Source organism: Peromyscus californicus, unplaced genomic scaffold (assembly GCF_007827085.1).
Source record: "Peromyscus californicus insignis strain IS unplaced genomic scaffold, ASM782708v3 Scaffold_18__1_contigs__length_77618521, whole genome shotgun sequence".
Classification (NCBI taxonomy): domain Eukaryota; kingdom Metazoa; phylum Chordata; class Mammalia; order Rodentia; family Cricetidae; genus Peromyscus; species Peromyscus californicus.
Genome location: NW_026294480.1, coordinates 12,111,404 through 12,139,013, shown reverse-complemented (window position 1 = coordinate 12,139,013; position 27,610 = coordinate 12,111,404). Strand labels below are relative to the sequence as shown.

The window sequence follows — 27,610 nt, the reverse complement described above, 5'->3', positions numbered from 1 at the left end:
TTCCCATCACACCAGGGCCACCTGGAGAGGCCTGATGAATGGACTTCCTTCAAGGTCAGAGTACTGACCCATCAGTCCTACCTGCACTTGAATTCTCTTTTGCCATTTAACCAAAGTCTTCAGGGATTCTGGGATGACACAGACCCCTCTGTACCTGGAATGTTACTCAGCCAATCACAGGATTCCACTCATTCTACTATATTTACATGGAAATGTAAATACAGAATAAAGCATAGCTTTATGTTTTTAATGACAGTTCAAAAATTATCGTACAGTTGTCCAAATCCATAGACTTTATCTTCTTTTATTTAAATAAACAGACATAAGCTTGCCAGACTCAACAGTTCCCCCCAAAAAAAGTAGAAATATAAAGAAACTGTACAATATTACAAACCAGTGGTTGTTTGTGTATATATAAATACATTTGTGTGTATATATAAACACACACGATACTTATCTTATTTTTGTTTTTATATCCTGACCAAAGTTTCCCCTCCCTCCTCTCCTCTCAGTCCCCCCTCCACACACTTCCCCTTTTCCCCTCCATCCACTCCTTCTCTGTTTCTCTTCAGACAGGGACAGGCCTCCCATGGATATCAGCCAGCCATGGTCTATCAAGTTGCAGTGAGACTAGGCACCTCCTCTTCTATTGAGACTGGATGAGACAATCTAGTAGGAGGAAAGGGTACCAGAGACAGGTAACAGAGTCAGAGACAGCCCCTGCTCCCACTGTTAGGAGTCTCACAAGAAGACAAAGTTATACATCTGGAACATCTGTACACATCTGTAGCAGAGGGTCTAGGTCAGTCCCATGCAGGCTCCCTGGTTGTCGGTTCAGTCTCTGTGATCCCCTGTGAGGTCAGGTTAGTTGGTTCTGTGGGTTTTCTTGCACACACAATATTTTAACATTAATCAGGTGGTTCTAGAAAATTAGTAAACAACAAAGAATCCCAGGAAGGTAATGCTTATAAAACATGGCCCTGTTTATTTATGATTGTCCCAAATCCCAGGAGAGAGTCTTACTAAAGAATACAAAGGTCAGAGACAAAAAGTCCCTGCTGCTGAGGTCAGCCATTTCCCTTCCAATTTTTGTCCATATTAAGTTTCTCTAGGTCTTAAAGGCACATCATGATGTGAACCCAGCAGATCCCTTACGACAAAGTCAACCCAAAACCCAGGTGTGTGCTGCTGTGGAGAAATCTCTGAAGGAGAAAGGCGAACCACCCTGGCTCCCTCCACCCAGTGTTCCCGTAGGTCGTGGTGCCCTCTTTGGCTAAAACACTACCGTGGGTTTTTCAGAAATACTTTTTTGGCAAGTTTGACCACTGTCGCTGAGAAAAGCCGATGATGTTCATTCCACCACAGACTTAAAAGACGGGGATGTAGTATTGGCGGTCATTCTCGGTCAGCAGGGAGATCTCTGGCCACTCCCTGAGAGGCTCCTCAGGATAGCAGACTGCAAAGTCTCTGGAGTTAAACTTGAACAGTCGGAACACTTTTATCTTTACTTGAAGGGAATACCCGAGTATAAACATGTCAATCTGGGGACGAGATGAAAGCGAGGTCACAGACTGAATTTATACACCCCCACCAGGATGGGGCCTGCTACGGTTTGTGAGATGACCCACTTTGTAACAGAGTAACCCACAGAGCAAGTGGGCATGACTTGGGGACAAATGCCCACGGTGTGGAAGGAGGGTAGGACCGTGTCTAGGGAGACAGGAGAAACTGTTCCGAGACGGGAAGGAACGCTCAAGCCGGGGCAGTGGCTCACAGCTTCAGTCCCAGCACTGTGGAGGCTGAGGCAAGAGGACGTCCATGAGCTGCAGGCCAGTCTAGACTGCATCGTGAGTTCCAGACCAGCCTGGGCTACAGAATGAGACCCGACCTCACAGGGAAAGGAAAAGGAAGGGAAGGGAGGGGAAGGGGAAAGGAGGTGAATACGAAATGGAGGGTGGAAAGGAGAGGACAAAAGAGGGGGAGGGGAGGGGAGGAGGAGAGGGGGAGGGGAGGAGCGGGGAGGGTGCTTGCTATTAAGAACTGCATTGCTTTCTAACCAATTTGATGTCAGTGGGATGTCATCTGATTGACCATTTCTTTTGGACAGGAAACAAGTAAACAGAAGACCTCTGTCACGGAGAGGGGCTTTCTCTGACCTGACAGCTGGTTGATACTAACTTTTGTCTGGGACACTGATCTGGCTTTCAGAGTGGCCTCTTCCCAGTTAGTATCTGTGTGGTCACAAGACTCTATGAACCAGCCCTCCCTGGTCCAAGGGTCCTCGGGCTCACAGGACGTAACAGCCAGCGATGAGGCCTGTTACTCTCCTTTCACACCCGCGGGGCCAGCGACCTCAGCCAGCCGCCTCTGTGCAGTTGGTTTCATCGAGTGCTGAACAGAAACCCTAAAGACCCACGCGTTCAAGGACTGCCGGGTCATCCCTGGATCACACACCGTGAGTCCCACTCACCTGCTCCAATCCACAGGTGTCACCTATGGCGTTCAGGTGGTTTATCATGAAGCTCAAGGGATCTGAGGAGGACTCCCTGGAGAACAGGAGTCTGAAGAGGCTGGGGATAATTTTGTTCGTCTTCATTTGTTCGTACACTTCCGTGACCTGGTAGAGCATGATGAACTTCAAAGCTTCGTACAGTTTATACTCCAGGATGGCGTCGGAGAAGAGGATGTTACACATGCTCCCTCTCTTGTGATAGTCTCTCATCCCACAAAACTCGGTCCACTACAAATACAGGGCTAAGTGTGAGCTGAGAAGGGCAAATAGGAACATACAAACCATTGGACAACTTGTAAAGTACTAATAAAAGGAGCCAAAGAGGACGGCAGGAGGGCAGTGGAGGAGGGCAGAATTTTACATTTTCATGTCTACCTTTTGGACTCTTGGAGTCTTTTTAATCATAAGTATACCACAATGGGCTGAACATTCACCTGCCTCCCCAAACTCATGTGCTAAATGTCTTAGTCTAGGGAGACAGCCTTAGGAGGTGAGGCCTTTAGGTAGTGATTGGCCTCTGCGGGTTGGAATCCCCGTGAATGGGACTGATGTGCCTCCAAGAGGAAGCTAAGCAATTTCTGGCTCTCTTTCTGCCGTGTGATGGCAAAACAAACAATCAAGCAAACAAATTGTCCACCTGTTGATAAACTAGAAAGAGAGCTGTCACCAAATGTCACTTCCTGCTAGCTTCCTGGCCTCAGACTTCCAACCTTCAGAACTGGAAGAAATAATCATCGGTTGTGTAAGCCCTCAGTTTATGGCATAAGAGAAGCCTGAGCTACCAGAATAACACACAAACACCCTAGTTTTAGAGTAAGAAACAAAATAAAATCGCTTTTCTCAAAACATACCACTGCGAGGCAAACTATCAACCACGTCAGTTCTCTAAAAGTACCTGGGGTCTGGGGTCTGGGGTCTGGGGTCTTCCTGAGGCTATGCCAGTGAAGAACAGCGCAAGAGTGCTGGCTGGCTAGCTTACTCTGCAAAGCACTTAGGTGGATTAACTCACACCCTCCCCATAACCACGCAGGGTATATACTCTACACAGTTCTTCAGAGGGAAGAGAGCTATGCCTCAGAAAGCCATGTCCCCGAGATAAGCCAGTAAGAGGTAAGCTCCACACACTTTCCATCGCCCCAAGTCTGTGTTGTTATTAAGTCAGGCAGAGCTTTAGTCTTTCTTACTTACTGCGCCTGCTCCATCCCTGTATGAGCAGGATGCTTGCAGAGGGGCACTGCTGAAGGCTGGACTTTGTACCACATTGGAAACAAGGTCCCCCCGTGTGTCTGGTCTCCAGTGCAGCCCCTGAAGCTTCTACCCCACAACAGAGCAAGTCACCATCCCACAGAACACTAACTCTGGCTTACTACTTGGTAGGAGAAAGCAAGCCACGGCCGCCAGCAGGAGGCCTTCTGCGCTCAGTTTCGTTTCCCTATGACACAGGATCCAGCCCACATGACAGGGAGCCGGCTGCGTTTGGGATGGATGCTTTTTATCCTCCGTCTTTTTTTTTTTTTTTTTAATTTTCCCTAAACACTCACCTGCATTTTCAATAACTCCACACATTTCCGTAACTTTCCAAACACATTGGAACCTGTATACTTCTCAGGTCCAAAACTGTACTGCTGGATCCAGTTACAGCCTTGAGAAAAAAGCAGTTTCTCAGGAAGCTTGAAAAGGAAGTAGATGCCAACAATGATTAGTGTCGCAGCGCCTAGCACGCATCATCTGGAATGCAGCAGCGCACAAGCTTATCTCAGGCGGCAACCCTCGGAAAGACTACCATGTCAGTTACGTAAACAGCAACAGTCATCTTTGCTTTAGATTCGTGGATTAAGTGATTTTGAGATTATATTCTAAACAAAAATCTAAATCTAAGATGATGTCCAAAGAAACAGTGTTTAGATAAAACACCATATGCCCCTGATGTAACCCTTTAGAAACCTTCCGTAATGAGATGACATAGAAAAGCAGGGCACACCAAGCAGCGGGTGGGCCACACCATGATGCAGTGTGCTTCCCAACCTGGCTGTCCCTCATCAGCTGAGAACGGACTCAGCCAGCACTTCCTTTTTTTTTTTTTTATCCTTTTGCCTCAACTTCCACTGTAAAGGCTACAATGTTACTCATTTCACAGAGCTCCCGATTAAATTCTGGGAGATGCATAGATTAGACTATGGTGTCTATAAGAACCTATTCCACTGTGGGTAGTGAAACCATATCCCACAAACTTGGGGGATGAACACAGGACTTCTGTCACATTCTTTATGCTAGTTAACTAGAAGCAGGGTTAGCATACAACACTTATTCGACAAGTATCTGCTATGAAACAGAACTACAGAAAATAAATTTAAAGAAAAGACACCAAGGAGACAGAGCACATGGGACCATATATGTATACTTCATACTTCTTGCTCCACCATCCTAAACTGAGCATACTGCACGCAAAATAAGAAGTCACATTGCTCATCAAAAATATATGTCTGGAGCTGGAAAGATGTCTCAGCAGTTAAGGGTACCTGCTGCTCTTCCAGAGGACCTGGCTTCAGTTCCCAGCACCCACACAGTGGCTCACAACTGTCTGTTAGTCCAGTTCCAGAGGACCCATTGCCCTGAATGCACACAGTGCATGGACACACATGCAGGCAAAATACCCATCTACATAAGATAATGAAAAAGAGAATATACTGCCGTAAACTATGAAGAAAATGATCAAACAAACAAGACTGGAAGAAAACCTCTGCAAATCACATATCCAAGAAAGCCCTCATATTCAAAATACATAAAGGATTTCCAAAACAATAGGAAAACAAACAATCCGATAAAAATGAACCAAAGATTTAAGTAGACAATTTTCCAAGGAGATGCTATGGACTGCAAACAGGTACATGAAGAGATACTCAACAGGTATTCATTAAAAGCGAATGAGGGCTGGCAGGATGGCTCAGTGGGGAACGGAGCTTGTTGTGCAAGTTTGATGACCAGAGTTCAGTCTCTGGACCCCATGAAGAGGTGGAGGAGGGAACTGGCTCCACAGGACTGTCCTCTGACTTCCACATGGACTGTAGCATGTGCCCTTCCCCTCACATCACACACACACACACACACACACACACACACACACACACACACACACACACACACACATGAATAAGAAAAAACAAAGTATACCTAGTAGAATGACTAAAACCAACCAAACCCAACAATCCTAAGTGCTGGAGACCATGTGGGACAGCCACAACTCTCACACTATGCTGGTGGGAACACAACAAACCCACGCAGGCTTGGGGAGCCATGTGGCAGTTCCTCGGAAAGTTAAACACATACCTCACTCCTACATCACACATCTAACTCCTGGGCATTTGCCTAAAAGAAACAGATATTATACCTACAAAATCCCATATAAGACTATTCCTAATGGCCAAATTCATTGTTGCTAAGCACTGGAAACCATCCAGATGCCCTTGAACTGTGAGTAAAGTGCGTTCTGTTCATATAAAGGACTATCCCATCGGAGCAAAACAATGACTTCTGAATTCGTGGAACAGCGTGGAGGAAATGCAGATGCACGCTGCTATGGGAGGGCAGTCAGAGTCTAAGGCTAAGAGGATTCCATTCATAACACTGGAAGCAGCAAACCATAGGGACAGAAAGCGGATTAGGAATAGTGCGGACCAGAGGTCTGGGGACAACTGACTACAGAAGTATAGGAGAGAGCCTTGTGGTAGAGACCACATTCTGCATGCCTTTGTTAGTAAACATTTATGTTATAGTAAAAAGGTTCATGTTATCAGACCTCCTTACTTAAGAGGATGTCTCTCGAGGACAGAGGCCTCTCGAGAAAAGCTGAGAGCATTAAGATGAACAAGACTGGGAACACCAGCACGCTGAGGTGGCTTATATCTGCAAAACAACTAGCTAAATCGACAGAGCTAAACAGACCGAGCTAAACGACCTGTCAACGCTCCTTCAACATGAGAATCTTGAGCACAAAGCTACCCAGCCAGGACCCGTAGCCCCCAACATGGCCATGCTCCCGATGGGGAGCCGTACCTTCACGATGTCTTTTTCTTTCATCCACGGTGGAAAAGAGAGACCTTGGCTGAAGATCTGGAACAACACGGACCGGAGAGCATCGTAGTTATCTCTCTTCACTGGCCGAACACATTTAATATGGTACCTCCAGAATAGTTCCTCATAAGCCTGTCAGTGTGCAAGAATGGTCTCGATGAACTCCACTGCACCAGAGGCTGGTGAAAGTGAGCTCAGTGGACACAGAGTTTCAGTGTTCACACGAAAGTGAAGTTTCAGTGAACACACTGAGTGAGCATGTTTCCAGAGCATGTTTCCCAAATAATTTGAGTAAGTAGAATAGTGATAAATGATGACTACATGTAATTTTATTTTTTTAAAGTTTTTTTGTGTTTTAAAACCATTTTTTGAAGATTTTTTTAAAATGATGTGTATTTGTGTGTGTGTGTGAGGGGGGGTTGTTTTTCACATGAGTACAGGTACCCACAGAGGCCCAAAGAAGATGTTGGACTCCCGAGAGCTGGAGTTACAGGTAGGTAGGTAGTTGACGTAGATGCTGGGAATTAACTCAGGTCCTATGCACAAATTTCAAGTACTCTTAAACAGCTGAGCCATGTCTCCAGCCTCTTATTTTTAAATTTTATTGCTATAATCATCATTACCACTACAGTATCATTATTACTAGTGTGTGTGTGTGTGTGTGTGTGTGTGTGTGTGTGTGTGTGTGTGTGTGCAGGTCACACAAGCCAGTGCATATCTGGAAGTCAGAGAATGGTTCTCCTGAACCCAGATCAGCAGACTGACAGCGAGTGCTTTTCCTCAGAGCCACTTCAGTGACGCTATACACGGGATTTTTAAAGTGGCTCTCACGTGTATGGAGTCTGCCTCGTGCTGTTTTAGATGATGAATCTTGGAAGACCAGGACGGGTTGTTTGGGGCTGATAATGAGTCCAACTCAACCACAGAGAAGAAGTGTATAGTTTTAAGACTGCACCAGAGGACTTTGGACCTCTCCCTCCTCTCTTTTGCCCAAGACAGGAGTGGGCAGTGCTGTTGGGGATTTTTACCAAGATCAGTCCAGTGGAACATTCTAAAACTCCTCCAAGTACTTATGCCAGGGTGTCTGATCCCTCCAGGGAGGAGTCTGCATAGCACATGCAGAAGTTAAAAGGCTGGAGATCCGAAGACAGTGCAGTACTCATATTCTCTCAAGTTACAGACATACTGATTTCTAGCCTCAGCACCACACACTCTGGGTTGAAGCCTGTCCTTGTTAGCTCACCTCTCAGCTTCATTCAACAGCCAGGGCCATCTGGGGAAAGGGAACCTACTTGAGGGGATTGACAGTATTAGACTGACTTATGATGTCTGTGAGATAGTTGTGATTGACAACTGATCTGGAAGGGCCTAGCCTCCTGTGGGCGGCACCATCCCCCAGCAGGTAAGCTTGGGTCAGATGCTGAGAGCAAGCCAGTAAGTGGGTTCCTCCATTGTTTCTGCTTCAGCTCCTGCCCCGACTTCCCTCAATGATGGACTGTGACCTGGAAGTATAAGCCAAATAAATCCTCTGCTCCCCAAAGTTGCCTTTGGTCAGAATGTTTTGTCACAGCAACAGAAAAGCAAACTAGAACAAGGCCTAAAGCCAGTATCGAGCAGCTACTCGGCTTCTGACTTGGGCTGCAACTTTATGTGACACCCCATTTGGTGCTGCTGGTTGACCTTTGGGTTTGGCAAAGCCGAGCTGAGTGCACCCTGATTCCGACAGACACTGCCTGCCTTCCTTAACCCCCCCCAAGCAGACGTACCTTCCGCATCAGTTTGGCACGGGGTGTTTCCCCTTTCCACTCTCTTGCACAATAACTGAGTAGATCTACTTCTGCCTCCACGCTGAGGTTTCCTGGACAAGACAGAAAATAAAAGGCAGCTACATTTCCCATTCTTCTCCTTTCTTTAGCCCTCTCTGCTTTAAAAAAAAATAAAATAAAGGAAACAAAGGCACAAAAGCATTTACTTTTGAATTTTCTCTGCAGATATCCAATCCACCTGAAAGATAAAGGAAACAGTTATATATATATATATATATGTATATATAAATGTTTTGCAGGGCAAGGGTGTTTTTGAAAAGGAAAGACAAAAGGATGGCCCACCATTTCAGCCGATGCCCTAAATACAAATGCAGCCTTCTGAAGTAGCAGAGGGACGCGGACAGAAGGGACACCGCCAGCGTCACAGAGACCCTTGCTATTCTCCAGGCAGTGCTGACGACTTGGCTTGTAACCAGTATCCAGGAGTGAACCTGGTCACTTCCTACAAAACAAACAGACATACAAATCATAGTTATACATCTGCTTGAAGAGACATATGACACACTGGATAACTTTGTCCCCAAGTGTCTATCATTGATTTAGACACACATTTTTGTGTATGCACATATATATGCATGTTTGTGCATAGACGCATGTGTATATGAGGTACGTGTGTGTGTGTGTGTGTGTGTGTGTGTGTGTGTGTGTGTGTGTATAATTGCTAGCACCATTCCTCATGTACCATCGACCTTCTTTGAGACATAGCCTCTAACTGGCCTTGTCACCCCCCCAGGCCTACAGACACGTTTTTAGAGTATTCAAACACTCAATCCAAAATTAAAGAATCATGTCATTTCTCTCATGATCAGTGTCACATATAAAACAGCCTTTTCTACAGAATTAATAATCCACCATGTACAGAAGGAGCCTGGGCTTCCGAATCCTGAATTCAGATCCTGTCTCCACCATGGAGCCTGTGTGACTATGACAGCCGACTACCCTGATCTAAGTTCTCCAGACTGTAAAATGCAGGTGACCCCGCAGGGAAGGGGCGAAATGAAGTTGTGAAGCACCAGCACCATGCAGGCACACCCTCATTTCTCGCCCAGAACCTCTTGGATCCATGCCAGGTAGGCTCTGGTGACCTGTCAGCATCCCTTGAGTCACACATGAGTGAGCCAATGGGCAGAAGCCTGGGTACCACTTTGTCTGCTACGTCAGACGCCCACCCTGATTCCTGGTCCAACAAGGCAAAAAAGTAAGGAGCAAGTAAGGGACCAGAGGGTAGGCTTGCAGTATTTTTTTAAATTATTTATTTATTTTTATTTTATGGACAGTGGCATTGTTGCCTGCATGTACATCTGTATGAGGGTGTCGGATCCCCTAGAACAGGAGTTAATGGACAGTTGTGAGCTGCCATGTGGGTGCTGGGAATTGAACCTGGGCCCTCTGGAAGAGCAGCCAGTGCTCCTAACCTCTGAGCCATCTCTCCAGCCCTGGCTTGCAGTATTTTGCCGTGTCTGGGAGATTCCCGGCCACGCTCTGCTTGAGCTTGTGACAAGCTGATGTACAAATGCGGAAGAGGACTTCTGAATGGTGGCCTAACCTCCCGGGGTTTGTTTTGAAATAATTTCCTCCACAGCAGATCACTGAGTAAAATTCCAGTGACTAACTGCAATAAAACCCTCATCAGCATGGAACCTATGATTTCATCATTTTTTGGTCTTCTGGATATTTCATGTGTATTTATAGTCCCAATAAAGAAAGAATTTATTAGCAAATCAGGAAAAAAAATACTAGCAGCAAAATTTTAAAATATACTTCCTATTACTTAGAAGAACATTTTAAAAATGATTATCTAGAGTAGTTATTTGATTGCTCAAATCATTATACTACCTAATCCCCAGATTTAGCAAACTATATGTTTAAAAACCTAAAGCTGGAGCTAGAGGGATGGATGGCTCAGTGGTTAAGAGCGTGCTACTCTCCCAGAGGACCCCAGTTCTGAGCATCCCTGAAATTCTAGGCCCAGGGGATCCAACATTCTCTTTTGGCCTCTACTGACACTTGTACGCACATGACACACACTCACACATACACATAAATAAAAAAATATGGGCTGGAGAGGTGGCTTAGTGGTTGGGAGCACTTGCTGCTCTTCCAAGAGCCCTGCATTTGAGTCTCGACACTCAGTGAGTGGCTCACAACCACCTGTAACTTATCTCCAGGGAATCAGATACCTTCTTCTGGCCCGTGCAGACACCTGCACATACATGGCATTTTCTCACACAGACACACATACATATACCTAAGTAAAAATAAGAAAAATAAATCTTAACAATGTAAAAAAAAACTCTAAAAAAGTCTTTTTAATAAAAAGCTATCCTATGTCTATAACATCTCTAATTTTAGATTTGTACTAATTTAGATGGTTTTCTCCACTGATAATTCTGACACACACAATTACTTTTAGTAAATTCTTAAATTCACAGGATAGGATTATCTATGAATATATTACTTATGGTAGCTGTAAAAATACTTTAGAAAAATGGGACACTGCACATGATTTGCATGTGTAGACTGACTCCTTCCTTCCTTTCTGCCAATGTTAGGGGTTGAACCCAGTGTCTTGGGCATGCTTCCTAGCCTTGACAGCATTCTGTGCAATGAATGCCCAGTTCCTCCACATAGCTGGTCCTGTGTGCATTGCCTACTGACGAACATCTGGACAGTTCCGCACTCTCTACAAACGATGCATTGGCAAGCATTCATTACTAACATCCCCTAAGGGGTCCTGGCAGCTTGTCTTTAAGGATAATTCAAAGAAGAGGAAACACTGGCTCAAAGGATTTGTACACTGTCAGTTCTAGCAGGTGCTGGCTTCCAAAAGAGGTCAGTGAGCAACCCTCCTGCCACTCTGAGAGGACCCAACGCTGGGAGGACTCATTCCTGGGAGGACTCAACACTGGGAGGACCCAATGCTGGGAGGACTCAACGCTGGGAGGACCCAATGCTGGGAGGACTCAACGCTGGGAGGACCCAATGCTGGGAGGACTCAACGCTGGGAGGACCCAATGCTGGGAGGACTCAACGCTGGGAGGACCCAATGCTGGGAGGACTCAACGCTGGGAGGACTCAACGCTGGGAGGACCCAATGCTGGGAGGACCCAACGCTGGGAGGACTCTTCAATGTAGGGTGTGTTTCTGAATTAATCCAGAGAAGGAGTTTCTTCAGTATGCACAGGCCAGTCACATTGCTTTTCAATGGTGGAACTTGGTACAGTATCTGACATTATTCACAGACTGGTGCTTGGGTGTATGTGTTAGGGGCCAATAGAGGGCTTGCAGTCACTGCAGTGGGGACTGGGTACTGCCCTTGACACTCCTCATTGGTCAGATGCCATCTGATGTGCAGTGGCATCTGAGGGACCACCCAGCCCCTTAGGGTATCTCTCCTCAGAATAAGGCCTTTCCTGACAACCCGTGGAAGACAATGGCTCTCCCAGTGTTTGTTCACACCCTTTCTCTGTCTCAGTCTCTCTCCCCCACTTCCCCACCTCCCCCCCCCCCCCTGTGTCTCTTCCTCTCTCCTGTCTCTTTCTCTTCCTTGCCCTGTCCCAGCCTTCTGCCCTTATCCTCAAAATGAACCCACCCAGAAGGCAGCTCTACGAGCACCTTACCAGGAGACAACCTGGACACAGGCCTGCACTCCTCATCTCCCTCAACTCAGTGCAGCCACTACTCACACTGGGGCTTCCCATGACAGTTGCACACATGTGCACACTGTGCTCTGGTAGTTATCTATTTTCTCCTGTCTTCCCTCTCTCCTCCCCATCCCTTTTCCTCCCCTAGCAGTCCTGTCTTTCAGATCTTTTTTTAAAAACTTTTTACATATGAGAGAAAACACACAATACTTTTCTTCTTCTGGCTAATTTCACTCAGCATGATGAACTCTAGTTTCATCTATTTCCCTGAAAATAACATGGATCCATTCTTATCATTCTAATATATATATATATATATATTATATACCCTAACATATATAATATATATTAACATTCTAACATATACAATATATTAACATTCTAATATATAATATATATATTAATTTATAGGCTGAGAGACAATTAGCTGGCCCCATATCTCATGTGCTTACATTTTTTAGTTAAGTAACTCAGGCCAAGAAGGGTGAAAGACCATAATCTTGGGGGTTCTGGTGTGGGTACAAGGGAGTCATCCAGAGGTGGGTAGAATGGGACTCTGCAGGATGGCATGTATGAGGCAGACATGGCCGTACCGCCATGTAAGGATCTGCACAAGCTGTTCTCGGACAATGTTACTAGGAGCCGGGCTTCTAAGTCAGAAGAGTAGGAAGAGCTCTGTCTCACTGCCACAAAGTAGCTGTGAGTGTCCTGCCTGGCCACCTCCTTCTTGCCTGTGAGCCCCACAGTGTCACAGAGGAGTCCCGAGTGCTCACAGAAACCTCCCGCTACCTCCATCTCTAAATCTAGGAGAAAAGACAGTATAGAATGGGTCCTGGTACACAACAAGTGCTTCGTACATGCTTGTGCATTTTACTGTCACAAAGCAGAAGGCACAGAACTGCTGCAGGGCTTTAGGGAAATGTCAGAAGGGCTGGGCACAGTATCTTTCTCACGAAGCACATGACAAACACTAGCTGCTGTTTTCATTGTGGTTACCATAATCACCTTGGCTTTGTAGATTAGACAACTGTTAGGGGCAAAAAGATTAAGCAGCCTCCTAATGGGAGTTGCCCAATAAATGGCGGAGCCAGTACTCAAAGACAGAGGCCATGCAGTTCTGGAAGCCGCCAGCCTGAGCGAGCACTTACCTGCCTGCCCTTCTATCTGAATGCATTTTCAAATCAGCACTGCTAGTAAGTAGAATTACGACTAAAAGGGGGGAAACGAAATCCTTCTCTCAGAGCTGGAGGGATGGCTCAGTGGGTAGGAGCACTTGCTACGCAAGCATGAAAACCGGAGTTTGAATTCCCAGAACCCACATAAAGGCTGGGCACCGACACGTGTGCCTGTAACCCCAGCACTGGCAAAGCCAGGCAGACACCAGTAGCTTACTTGCTAGCCAGCCTAGCCAAAACAATGAGCTTCAGATTCAGCGAGGGAACTTACCTCAAGAGAATAAAGCAGTGATCTACAGAAGAAGACACCTGACATCCTGCTTAGACTTATACACCACACACACACACACACACACACACACACACACACACACACCTTTTTCTCATTCTTGGGCCAATAAATAGATTAAACTCAAAAAACACAGAAGGAAATACCATAACAAGACTGCAAATCAGTATGAGGACAAGTTTGATGAACTACTACTGAGTCAAATGCCATTTCTCCAAACACAGCTGAGAGAGGGTAACATATTGGACATAGGAAGTTTCAGAGGGTCCCCTTTCCCACGAAAGACAATTCTGCAATCACCACCAACTTCCATTCTCTACCCCAGAAGGGGGTCCTGCTGGGTCATGAGTGGGACTCAGGAAAGCAAAGGAGAGAGAATTCTCACCTCCACAGACACAATCATCCCCCACACTGTAAGAACAAAGGGAGCGTGGGCAGCTCACGTTCATCAGAGACGGACGACCCTGGGAAGTGTGGGACGTGAGAGGAGGCTGGGAAGAAAGACATTGGCAGGAATTAGGGATCTGATTCTCTTTCACATCTGTCAAGAGACAAAAAGCAAAATTCCCTTTGCCTACTTTTGTACTGAACCGCTGGGCTATATACAATGCATTTCTTTTCTTGCCTCTTTTTTTAAAAAACATATATATCTCGTGTATTCCCCAACCACCAGGATTAAAGCGTCTCCCCAGCAATCAGAGAAACAGGCCTTAGGCCCCTTGAGGAAATACAGCAGGTACCAACATCTGGCCCTACAGCCTGATCTGGGCTCATGTTCCATGACAAGCGAGACAACAGACTGCAGCTACAAGAAGACACTGGGTTTGGGTAGGGTTTTTCTTTTCTTTTCTTTTTTTATTCTTTTTGGTGTGTGTGTGTGTGGTAAAATTTTTACTTTCTTTCTCCTTTCTCTACAACATATCAAAGCTGAAGTAACTCAAACACTCAAACAGGAAACCCAAAGGGGGGCGGAAAACACCCTGTCCTGAAAACAGAACTAAAAGACACTGAAAAGCCCAAACCAAGTGAAGAGCCAGCCCAGGGGCCTTGGGCAGGTCTCCTGGGCAAGTTCTGCAGCAACACTGGCTCATCTCCAGACTTTCCAGAGCTGTTCTAGAGAATTCTTTGCTTCTACCTCCCCATGGGCTACCACGGTCTTTAGTCTCAACTACTTTCCAGTGCCAGGGATTGAACCATGTTTCAGGCACACTGACTAACCAAATGCACTCCACCAATGAGCTACATCTTCAGCCATCTCCCAGTCTTACACAGGCCAGTATCAGTGCCGTGGCTCTTTCTCTCTACCTACCAACACCTCATCCGCATCCAGCCCCACAACCTCCAAAGCAGCAGTGATATATCAAGGGCTGCTATCTAGGCCAGGAAGAAGTTAGACAATTTGAGCTAGAAGGATGGAAAAGGCAATGGTGTTTTCATGTGTGAGGGAGCAGAGGGAACATTGAAACAGATCAGGGTAAAACCTCCCTTTTAAAAAACTGTGGCATGTTATAACACTACACTTAAATTCACAAGCCACAGATATTCTCCACAGCGTTGCGTTACAGTTGGGAGAAAGCTGTCACTCACAGACAGGGTGAGGTCAAGAGATTTTCTGCTTTGTATTGCAGGTGTTAATTCTGCTCAATTAAGGAAGGCCGGCCCTTCCCCTAAGAGAAGCAGTAAAGCTAGCTACAGGGCCAGGTCATTATCTCCAAGGAAGAGAACCACTAAGTGGAAGGTTTTTATCTTGAAAGTCATGAGCAGTGAAACATGCAACCTACTCACGCTGGCAACACAATCTCCTCAGAGCCAGACTCTTACCCTGGACTCCCAGTAAACTGAAAGTACCCATAATACACCTGGAAATCACTTCCTGCCTCAGACGGGGAGGACTGCGTGTTTGCTTTAAGAACACTGTAGGTTGGAGCTGTCTCGTTGGACCCTGGGTATCTTATAGGACTGTCAAAAGTGACCTGTCATCTTAAAGGTAAGTTTAATTTCCTCACTGTGGTAGGGTTTTGACAAGCCCATCAGTGATGAAAACACAAAAGTTGTAGGTACAGACAGGCTAACATCATAAAAGCAAGTAATCATTCCTTTTCTGTGAAACTGTGGAAGTGCAGCCCAGCCTGGGAGAGACAACTGATTGCAGAAAGAGGTGTGGGGGCGGGGAGGGGGGAGCAGGGGTAGAATCTTTGTCTTCATGCTGTCATTTCTTAGATCCAAGACTTTGACCAAATCCCACAGCCTAGATGGCCCTAAACCATGACCCAACCTTGGTGAATCAAGGTTGGGTCAAAATGAAATGAAACCGAACTATCCCACCAGGAATTGCTCAGCAAAGTCTTTGCTACAATCTCCCCAGCACCCATCATGTGACTTGGCTACCTCTCAGCTGGGAACACACTCCCTTTTGTAGACATCGACTTCCCTTTTCTGATCATTTCCCTATTGATAAGTCTATCTTCAGTCAATCAACACAGATTAGGCTGTTCCTACAGATCAGTCACTGTGCCAACAGCTGGACTGCACTGGCAGAGACTCCCAGATGTGTGGTATTGTATTCCCCCAAATATTGTGCATGCTAATAAACTTATCTGGGGTCTGAGACAGAGCAGCCACAATATTAAACATAGAAGTTAGGCAGTGGTAGCACACGCCTTTAATCCTAGCATTCCAGAGGCAGAAATCCATCTGGGATCTCTGTGAGTTCAAGGCCACATTGGAAAGAGTCAGGCATGGTGACTCATGCCTTCAATCCCAGAAAGCGAGCCTTTAATCCCAGGGAGTGGTGGTAGAAAGCAGAAAGGTATATAAGGCATGAGGACCAGAAACTAGAAGCATTTGGCTGGTTAAGCTTTCAGGCTTCTAGCTGCACAGTTCAGCTGAGAGCCTTTCAGATATGAGGACACAGAAGCTTCCAGTCTGAGGAAACAAGATCAGCTGAGAAGTTGGCCAGGTGAGGTTAGCTGTGGTTTGTTCTGTCTCTCTGATCTTCCAGCTTCACCCCAATAACTGGCCCCAGGTTTGATTTTATTAAGACTCTCTAAGATTCATGCTACACAGATGGACCTCAGACAGACGGAGCCCACTGAGGCAACCTCCAGGGGTCAGGAACAGGGCTGAAAAGCAGCAAAGCATAGGACCGAGGTCAGGCTGGGGAAGGCTTCCCTGGGCTGTGAGTGTGACCTAAGGTCAAAGGATGGAGGAGCTAGCAAGGCAAGAAAAGCAAAGAAGGTCAATGCAGTTGGCCAAGGTCCAACTATTACTGTGGTTCTCAGTTGGTATGCTATGTTCAAAGAAAAGGCCCTGGAAGGTCTAAATCAAGAGGTGGGCACAGGATCAGCTCTGTGACCACAGACTGTAATGCTCTCACTTGGAGTCATAAAGAGAAGGTGATTCCTTTCATGGGATAGCTTTCTCCATCTTCCACAGAAGTACAGACCCAAGGGTGAGAGTTCTGCTGCATATCCAAGGCCTGAATCTAGCCAGTGCATTAGGAGAAGAGGTCTCCCAGGCCTCAGAGCACCCTCAGTCCTCTTCCCGTGCTGCAGGCCTGCTCCATGCACACTGCAGGTCTAGCCTGTCCATGATGAGGGTCTCTTCTGTCACACTGCTGGCCTTATCCATACTGCAGGCCTGTTCTGTGCATCTATGATGGCTTTGTCTACTAGCCTGGAAACTCCTCTAAGGCTAGCGCTGAATCTTTTAATATTTCTTTTGTATTTTATAGAGAAAATAACTTTACCATGACTTCTAAGATTCAAGGATGGCTGGAGCTAGAGCACTTGCCTACCATGCATGGGGGCCCAGGTTCAAACCCCAGCACTGGAAAATAAAAAATAATTTTAAAAAAAGAAACAAACAAACAAAAACAGAACAAAGAGCACCCCACTGAGCCCCTATCTCTGTCTGTCTAGTCAGGGCATCAATCAATGTTCCTGAAATGACTAATTGATGATTCAAGGGCAAGGCTCGGCATTAGCTCTCTGTGGAGGCTCTCCCACTCAAGGACAGAAGAGTGTATACAAGGGAAAGATCACACTGTGAACAAGGAGCAGAGAGAAAGCTCCGGGTCTTCATTCACAGTAGATCCAGTCATTGAAGGAGCTGTATCATACTTGCTTCGTTTCTGAGGTGGACACACTGAAGCCCTGAGAAGATGAATATTAGTCGGAACTCGAAGCCTATGTTCTGACTTGGGTGGGGGCGGGTGTCCTTAACCCTAATTACATCCCTGTCTTCCCCTGAGCTCTCTTCTTGCCAAACTCTGGTCTTGATGACATCTGAATTACTGCATCCTGAGACTGGATCATATGTTGCACAGATGCAAACCAATGAAAGCCCAAGAGGCCATAGATTCCCATTCCAAACTCTGCTGTCAACTTAAAGTCCTTTGGATCTGAGCTGGGGCTTCATCTTTTGAGGGGAGAGAAGGGCCAGAGCCTGTAGCCAATAGTCCTCGAGATCCCAGGTGGAGAGACTTCCTAGAGGACAGGCCTGGCTCCTATCACCTTCTCTCTCTTCACTCTTTCCCGAGGGCAGGGAGTCTAGAAGATTCTCTTGGGTTGCTCAGCCCTGGCCCTCCTCTCTGGGCAGAACTGAACAATCTGTAGAGAGGGAGTTTAGGCCCACTGTCTTTCTACGAATGCCTGGCATTTAGGAAGTGAGTCCCCGTAAGGGATAGTGAGAAAGCCCATCTAACCACACCGACACATGGATTCTATCTGCCTGTGAACTGAATTAACACCTTCCTCACTCTCTGACATTGGTGCCCAGCTTTCCAGTCAGCACACGAGATGGGTTGTCTGCATCATGTGTGCAGGTTCTATGCTTGTAGAGCTGGGAAGAGGCCACTGTTTATCCGTTAGGTCTGATATCACTGGTCTGCGCAGGTCCACTCTCAGGCCTTAGTATCACACTGCTATCTTCTAATGTAATCACTTGTGAGCATGGCTACTGAAGTTACCCTCCGCTGGTGGCACTCTTCCCAGTGATCAGAATCATTGGGTACTGTTGCTAACAGCTACTAATCTTTCTAATTGGCTTTCCTTTCCCAAATCTGCTTTTTATTCTGGAGTTAGTGTAGGTTGACATTTAAAAAAAAAATTGATAGATGTATCATCTATTTTGGAAATATGTTCATGACTTATCTTATTGGTAGGAAATACCTGCATCCTAACAGCCACTGAGTGAGAAATAAAGACCCATGGACAAGGAGTTGGAAATAAAAGGAAGGGTGTGTCCACTATGGAACATTCCTAACCAGAGGCCTCAGGAACGGGTTCAGTAACCAAGAATACGTGTGCCAGTCAGTGTGGCAGCTCTCTGGAACACCCAACCACACCCTAGGACTAACTGGGAAGTCAAGATCTGTCTCAAGTGGGGTTCAGTGTGATCCTGTTGATGGGCTACAAGCCCAAGACCCACAGGCCATCTCTTCCATCTTTATCTCTTCTTCACCCAGGGACTCATCTACCTTACAGACATCCATGTTGCCGCTCTCCATAAAGAAGTCTAAAGCTCCAAAGGCAAATTCACCAAACCCCAGTAGAGCATTACCATTCTGTCTACAGAGCAGCAACATCAGTACCACCTCAGGGCTCTTAGAAATGGGCTCTCGGGTGCCCCTGAAGCTGAATCTGTGTCCTATCAGGACCCCGGGGGCAGGCATGCACACTGATGTCTCAGGGCACTGTTGTGGAACAGTCAGGCTGGCTTCCCCTGGGGCTGATTTACTGGGCTGTGCCCGTCCCTCCCTTGACATTCATTCCCAGGCGATTTCAATGTACTGCCAGTGTTGGAAAAGGAGCACAAGGGTTCCCTCCATCCCTGGACATTCCTGTCCCTTCAAACATACCAGACGCCAGTTAAATGCCAAAGGAGAAACAAACCCAGACAATGAAGACTAGCACTGCCCAAGCGCTCTAACTGCAGCTGAGTGCACTTCTGCCTTGTGCTCCTTCCCTTCTGCCTGTGAAAGGCTCACTCCGCTCACAGGTCCATTGTTCTTTGTGGGAGGAGCTATTCCTAACTGACAAGGAACTCTCCTGAAATAGTAAAGAGGGAAGATGCACCATGGCTGGTGAGGCCCCGTGGCAGGGGCCAGCTCACCCCAATTTTCCTGGGACTCGCCCAGTGTTACCCCTGAAAATCCCGTATCTGAGACATACCTGAGTTCCAGGCATATCAGGATGGCTTGTCACCTAGGGCCCCCCTCAGTCTACCTTGGCTCCCTCTCCCTTGCACCCCTCTCCCTTGCACAACCTTTCATGTCTCCCAGCACGCCCCTACCCTACTTTGCTTGCATTCTTCCCTCTGTCTGGAACATTCTTCCATGGCCTAGGTCACCCTTTCTTCCAGCTCTCTGTTCAAATGTCACTTGTCTGGCCCACTGCCAACCCCGGGCTTAGCAAACCCACTCTCTTCTGCAAGGCACATGGTGTCCTTTCCAAGCACTTGTCAGTTTACAGATGTGTTTGTATTTGATGGACTAGTTCCTCCACTGTGAACATCTTAAGGACTCAGACTGTCTGTTCACTTCATGCTGTAGGCCCAGAGGAGATGGTTAATAAACGCTGACTGAATGAGCCAGTGCATCTGTGAGCTCAGGATCCAGCACTTAGGTCTCCACGGCACAGTCGAACCAGCCTGCCCTGAGTCTGTTCTCTCCCTTCACAGAGACAGAACACTGAACCTCAGTGGGGTCCATGGTTCCTCAGAGGAAAGGCTCATTCCATCCTCTCTGGATGCTGGCACAGCTGTGCTGAGTGGACTCTGCATGGAATACAATGCTCAACTTTCAAACAGAGAATCATGAGCCAGGCAGAGGGGAGAGTACCTGTAATCTCAGCACTTGAGGGGCTGAGGCAGGAGGATCAGAAGTTCAAGGCTGTCCTCAGTCACATAAAGAAATCAACATTAGTCTCAATTACATGAAGCCTCATCCCAAAATGGAGAGAGAGAGAGAGAGAGAGAGAGAGTGAGAGAGAGAGAGAGAGAGAGAGAGAGAGAAACACCAGAAAGGACTCATCAAGAGCAGCTGATTCCTTACCCTTCTTCTTCTCTGATAACTGGAATGTAAGTGTGATGATGGATGTTCCGCATTTTGGTTCAGAAAGAGGCCATGAGCATGGAAACCATGTTCAGTGTAGAAACACAGTAGAAAGAATAGATGAAAAACAGAAACAAATTGAAAAGAGAAGGCCCTGGACTCCAGACACCACGGAACCCATCCCAGCCCTGGGGAGCTAGCTACCTCTGAGCACTCCAACATCGAAAAAGATATGTCTTTATTCATTTGGTTACCCCGCTATACCTAAACCTAGCTTGGTGGTCCCTTCCAGCTTTGAATGTGCACGTCAGAAGCGTGAGCCACCAATGTGTTTCTCTTCCTTTAATAACACACCCCATGTAAATCCAAAGCAGGAAGTGAGAATGTGAAGTGGTCACTGAGCAGGAAGGTTTTAATGGAGTAGAATGAGGAGGGAACACAGAGTCTGGCCCGAGAAAGTCAAGTGCCCTGCACCTCAGCTTCCTCCCCTGTGAACAGGTCTCAGGAGACCAGCCTATTACCCCCCACCTCCCCCCTCTTCGGAGACCTCTTCCTTTCAGCGTGCTGTGTATTGTGTCAGAGGGACAATCACATTGGCACATGGGCATGGGATTTTAAATAGCTGTGAACTAAGCGACTTCCAACTAAGCTCAAAATATCATTCAAAGCTAGTACCACAAGGATGCCCCGGGTGTGGACAGAAGACCCATCCAATAAGCAGTTGTCTTGAATGCATTAGTTCTGATAAAGAACCCTGCGCACATGGACAGAAGAAGAACTAAGGTGGTGAGGGGTGGGGAAGAGGAACTGCTGTCAGTGAGGTCTGTCTGGGAGAAGACACTGGAATCTTAAAGAAAGCATGAATAGCAGGACAAGGTAGGCAACAGTCTTCTATTGTAGAGACCAGCTAAGTGACCAAATTTGAGTTGAACAAATACTTAAAACACAAAATAGATGAATACACCACGAATAAATTATGACATAAACTCTTTCAGTCGAAGTGACTTTTACCTTCATACTTCGAGGAAAGGATTCCCACGCTGGAGTCCTACACAGTCTCAGGTACAAGGCTAAGGGACTCGGCGCTTGTATTACTAAGTCCACTCATTGTATTTCCCTTGCAAGGTGAACAGCCCACCTACTCTTCAGCCACATCTGCAGACACCAAGCAAAGCAACACCAAGCCGACACCGCTGCCGCCATCCGCACGTCACTCCCCACTTCATAGGGAGCTGGTGGCCGACTGCATCTGGCTCGCCATCTCGTCCACTTCCTCTTTCCTATCAGCCATTCTGCTCACTGCAGAACTGAACCTCTCCAAGTGGCCAATTCAGGGCCACTACTTTCCTATAATTTCACATAGCCCAGCGGTCAGCCGAGGTTTTCTTGTCACAGATCATAAAAACATTCTCTCGGTGTACTGGGTGCTCTCCTAAGACCGAGGGACGGATTCTCTCAGCACCAGGCAAGAAAAGATTTAGTTCATTTCCGTTAAACTTGGGAGAAGGCACGACATGGGACGCACTCTAGTGCGAGCCTAGACAACAAGCCTAGCGAGCTTCCACCAGCAGCTCTAGGGCCAGCCACAGTCCCGTGCCATTCTGAAACTGGCATGTATCCAAGAAGGTTGTCCCACCTCCACAGAGGAGAGGGAGCTCATCTCCATAAGGATGGGACATTAGTACACCCCCACTTCTCTCTCTCTGCTTCCCCACCCTGTGTGCGTGCGTGCGTGTGCGTGAGCATGTATGTGTGTGTGTGTGTGTGCGCGCGCGCGTGAGTGCAGCCCATAAGCTGACATCAGGTGCCTTTCTTAATCAAGCTCAGGGACTCAGCTAGCCTGCATGCCCAGCAGGTCCCAGGGATCTTCCTATCTCTGCCTCCTCAGCACCAGGATTACAGAAGCACACCACTGCTCCTGGCTTGGTAATGTGGATCCCGGGAACATAAGTCAGGTCCTCTTGCTTTCATAGCAAAACCTATCAACTGAGTTTCCTCCCAGCTCCCTCAGCCCTTGGCTTTCAACGCTACGCCTCTTCTATCAGCTGGGGAGAGCTTTCTAGAAAAAACGCTGCAGTCACATGGTTAAGGTAACAACAAAAGATTTACTAGGAAATTCATAATTTAGAAATATATCAGTCATAATATTTTATGTCCTGCACTTCCTGGAATTTTTATTTCCTAGGAATCCTGGCAACAGTAGTGACAGATGGTGCTCCTTCATCTCTTGAGATAAAAAAACTTTTTAGCATCTTTTTAATTTAAACACGATGCCACCTGTCTGTTCTGCCTCCAATTAAACAGGAAAGTTGTTTGTTTTTTTTTTTTTTAATAGACTATGTCTTCTAGGACAAAAGGGTACTGGAAAAACAAGAACACAAACAAAAACTTTCTTGCTAATTTGTTATGAAGAAGTATCAGTCTTCCATGAAATTAACCACAACCAAATAAATGGACACTCAAACTCAATTCTTTTTGAGACAGGGTCTCCCTGTGTAACCCTGGCTAGCCTGGAACTTGCTATGTAGAGCAGGCTGGCCTTGATCTCATGAAGATCCACTTGCCTCTGACTCCAAGTGCTGGGGTTAAAGATGTGTGGCACCATGCTGGTCAAAACCTCAATTTTTGAAGACAGATTATCTAAGTAACTGTACATTCATCAGATGAGTCAATGTGGACAGGAGAGAAGGAGCGCCTCGGGGTGAACACACTGCTCCAATAACCCCTGAAAGTTGGTGGCTTTCAGTAGCCATATAGAAAGAACCATATAGCCATGGAAGGCTTGGAAGAACAAAGTGTTCTAGTCTCCCTTCTCCTGTACACCCTGCCTGTAAGTCACCTCAACCAACACAATGGTGTAAAAATGGCAGCCCGGCCTTGTCCCAGAGAACAGGTTCAGTGTGCCTAAGAGGCCCTGGGACCTGCAAGGCCTGCTTAGGTAGACGCCAGGACTGTTTCAGAAAGGACCAGGCAGATGATGGTTAAGAATCTGTCATAAGCAGAGACCTGGGCCAGTGTGTGCCTCCTGGAGCTCCTGGGAACTGGAAACTCTCTATATATCCTACAATGGCTGGCTCTAAGTGTCACAGAACGATGGCTGGGAGACCTACACATGAGCCCATTGCCTCTATGGCTGCTGTCTCTCTGTTTAGCATCTAAAGAACACAGTACCCACCACCACTGTGAAGAGACCAGCATTATGCTGAATAACAAGCCCATCAGGGGCTCCCCGGCCCCCCCCCCCCCTCCAGAGCCAGAGAAATTGATCTTGCCATCCAAGGCAGATAAAGGACATTTTCCCATTAACAAAACTACATCAGTCAAGGATCTCTACCAGATAAAACACAGGCTTAAAAAAAGATACATATCATTGGCTAATCATCCCAATAAATAAGAGAAGTATGAAAGTGGGACAAGGAGAAAAAATAACAACTATAGATCCTTAGTTTTTGAAGCATTCAAGAGAGAGAGAGAGAGAGAGAGAGAGAGAGAGAGAGAGAGAGAGAGAGAGAATAATGCAGTGGGGCCTCTTTTTCCCCTAAGTCCTTAAACTATTTTTTCAAAGAAGGAAACTACTTTGCAGGCACTAGTTCCAGAATACGCACCCAGCCTCAGGAGTCCCCATGGGTGTGAGGTGCATGTACACCATGGGCCTCACTCCTCACTCGGTTGTCAACTCTTCCAGTCTGCCTCTCTCCATGAACACAGACAAGCTGACCATCTGAACTCACTCACCTGCCCCATGACTACCTGTGATCACCCATGGAAGCAGGCTGTCTAGGGTGAGCATGAAACACCCGCTCCACAAACAGGGCCAGTGACTGGTGAAAGGCTTGGGCATAAGGGAACCCAGAATATTTGGACTGCACCTTTTCGTTGTCAGAAGAGTCTAGGTATGAGGTGGGGGATCTTGGCGGTTCCTTAAACCAGGGATAAACAGTAAGCAACTAAGTAACAGAAGGCAAGGGTGATAGTAATAACAGCAGTACTGGGCATTTTTACCATGAGCCTCAAACAGCCAGAACAACTTTACACGTGATAAGTGGCTCGAACACACAAGGAGTACTGAAACAATACTAGTCCTTATTTTTTCCAAAGTTTGATTTAGCTTTAGAACACTTCCCCTAAACAAAATCTTACCTACAACAGCAATATAATACAAACAATAGAAAGCAAAGCTGTTCCCAATGTGGCTGGAATGTGAGACCTGGCTCATGGGACTCCCCCATTACACACTGGGCACTCTGTCTCTCAAGCCCAACCTCTAGGGCCCATCAAGGACCTGAGTCGCTCCTCAGAACACAACCGAGGATGTGTACATTGCCAGGAAACTCAGGGACAGTGGTGGATGATGCCACAGCAGCGCCTCAACCCCTCCAACAGTTACGGACCGGGAAGCAAGAGAGTTGGAGACGAACGGAGGGAAAACACAGGTCGTCCTCAAACACAGAGGTTTGCGAAGGTGCCGAAAGGTGAGCTTATTTCACAGGGCCATCATAACCTCCCGATAGGTGATGGTGCCTTCTCTGGGCTCTGGAGTCCTGGATGAGGTGACCTTCAAGATGCCTCATCCTTGTCCAATATCTACAGTGTCTTTCTGGTAATACTGTACGAAGATGTGTGTCCTGTGATTTTTCAATACTAAAAAACATTTAACAATAGTTTATTTAAAAAAAAAAAGACTACCCCAAGTCCCTTTTCGATCCCTAACAGTTCTGTGGGTTTTCTTCTGTTGCCTCTTTGGTTTCTGTCAAGGGTGACCTATTATCTTAAAGGTGAATCTATGTCTCTCCTTCAACAAGTAGTTAAGAGGTCGACTAAAAGGCTGTCTCCATCTCAGCTTGAGCAAGTGACTTGAAAACCACGGGGTCTTTATTTTTTCTCTCCCCCAAATAGAAACTGCAAAGGTGAGCATCTATGCTCCCAAGTCCTTAGCAGCTGTATTTTGAAGGGAAACGTTTTTCACAACCTGATCCTTGAATCTCACCCCTTCTCCCGCAAAGATACTGCAGACCCCACAGACTGGAGCACATGAGAGGACTCTCTCCCCGGGCTCACAGCTCTGACACACCTTACACTCGGCGCAGAGGAAGGAAAAATTCTTGGTGGTTATGTGGAGCCAAAGCAGGCATTTTGCAGTCTCACCAGCTCTTTCCAGCTGCGCCCTCACCTCTGTTTCCAACTTCCCTTTCTCTGACAAACTAAGGCAGGGAGAAGGGAAGAAAGGAACAAAGTAAAATGTTCAACTGGATACACCCACAGGAAATATGTGGCTAATTCTATAATAACCCAAGGTGCACAAAGGTTAAAAAAATGAGTTCATTCTTCAAACTTTTGAGGGAAGAGGTAAGTCAGTCGCAGACTGCTAACCCGAGAGAGGCCGTAGGTATTAACTTGTCAAGCACACTCATTTCACAAACGACTGAGTGTCCTGAATAGTTGTTAACTCCCACCCAGATATTCTAGGGTGGGCTGATGTCCCTTGTGTCTTGACTCCTAGAACAGTGTTGTCTCCACTACGCTCAACACGTTGCTGAGCCAGTTAGAAACTCCTGCTGGGACCTAGAACAGCCATTAAGACGCATTCCTGGTGTCCAGCTACCCCACAAAAGCACCCAAAGTGAGAACACATGCTGCTCAGCTTCACTACTAGGCTCACACTCCTGGTGTGGTAGAGAGAAATACAGGATCCGGCATGCGGCTCATCAAAACCTCATTTCCCTTGACAATTAGAACTCAAATCACCAACACAGCTGATGGATGGGCAGGAAAACCAACTCTAAGGTCTTTGGAGCGGAGAGACCACATCCACCCAGTGGCGTAGGAGCCTGAGCAGCTAAGAGCGACCTACTGCCATACTTGTCCCCTTGATGCGTTTTTTTTTTTTTAAGTCAAGAGTGTTCTCTGCGGTTTATGAGTCTGGTTGCTGTAAAGGTGTGGGCCACATCCTCTGCAAGGCGCGAACCCCGGTAGCTTAGTTGACAACAAAGTCAGTCCCCCGCCGGCGGGTCCACGCGCCCGGGACGCTTGCCGACGGACCCCGCCTCTCTCGGGGTCCCGGGAGGCTCAGATACAACCCACACCGCCACGCGCGACGTGCAGCCGCCCCTCCGCTCCACCAGCAAGCACCCCGGGTCCCCTCCGCCCTCCCCCGCCGCCGCGACACCCTCCGGGAGACCCTGCCCACCCCGGCGCCCACCTGCCGTGGTCCGAGCGCGCTCCCGCTCCCGCGGCGCGCTCCTCGGCGCCTCCATGCGGGCCGCGCGCCTCCACCCGCGCGCACCCTCCGCCCGGCTGCAGCCCGGCGGCCCCGCTCGCTTCCCCGCAGCCGCAATCGCGAGCTCAGCGGCCGGGACAGCCGTCCGTGCTCCCGCCCTGGAGCGCAGACTGACGCGCACCGCTGCCAGTCAGAAGCTGGGGCGGGCCCTGGGGGGGCGGGGCCTCCGTGTGAGGTCGGAGTGGAGGTCGCGGGGGCGTGGGGGCGTGGAGAGCTCCGAAGCCCGAGCCGAGCGCTGCCGAGGTCCCTCCGGGCACACCCGGGCACCTCCGGGCATACCCGGGGCGTTCCGCCTGCTCGGATCCCGCGCCCTCTCCGGACCTCTGCGCCCCAGCCGGCGAACTTGAAGGCTGATGGGCAGAGGGACCGATGGCCCTTCCCCGCCCAGGACCCCGTGGTGCCTCGATTCCCTCTTCGCCAAGGAACAAACCTGTTCCTGTCTGCGCCGGAGAGCGAGAGACTGGTATCCAGAGACATCTGCCTGCCCCGGGACCTGCTCCTCTCCTTTCACCATGGGTCAGCAGTACCGGCTAGTGTGTACTTGGAACTGTTTAGGGACGGAACAAGTGCATTCTTGACGGAAAGTGGTTCTATAAAATAATTTCTTAAAAGTTTAAAAAAATGCAAACAGCTAACAGGAGAGAAGTAAATGACCCCCCCCAAAGACACGTGATTCTTTTGCCCCCTCATTTCCTAATTTGATGGACCCCTCGTTCTGTTGTTGTTGTTGTTTTTCCCCCCAGAAGAAAAAGGGAAGAAAAT

The 27,610-nt window shown here is 47.5% G+C and overlaps 1 protein-coding gene across 1 annotated transcript; it reads right to left on the bottom strand.

Annotated features, from left to right (window-relative positions):
- Positions 1-288: 288 nt before the first annotated feature.
- Otulinl (OTU deubiquitinase with linear linkage specificity like) lies at positions 289-26,972 on the bottom strand. The gene is made up of 8 exons (XM_052743045.1): positions 26,771-26,972; positions 8,692-8,851; positions 8,556-8,587; positions 8,350-8,441; positions 6,566-6,715; positions 4,054-4,182; positions 2,471-2,740; positions 289-1,541 (listed from the first exon to the last, which is right to left on the bottom strand). The coding sequence occupies exons 1-8, from the start codon at positions 26,823-26,825 to the stop codon at positions 1,368-1,370; spliced, it is 1,062 nt and encodes a 353-aa protein (XP_052599005.1). The 5' UTR covers positions 26,826-26,972; the 3' UTR covers positions 289-1,367.
- Between the last annotated feature and the right edge of the window lie 638 nt (positions 26,973-27,610).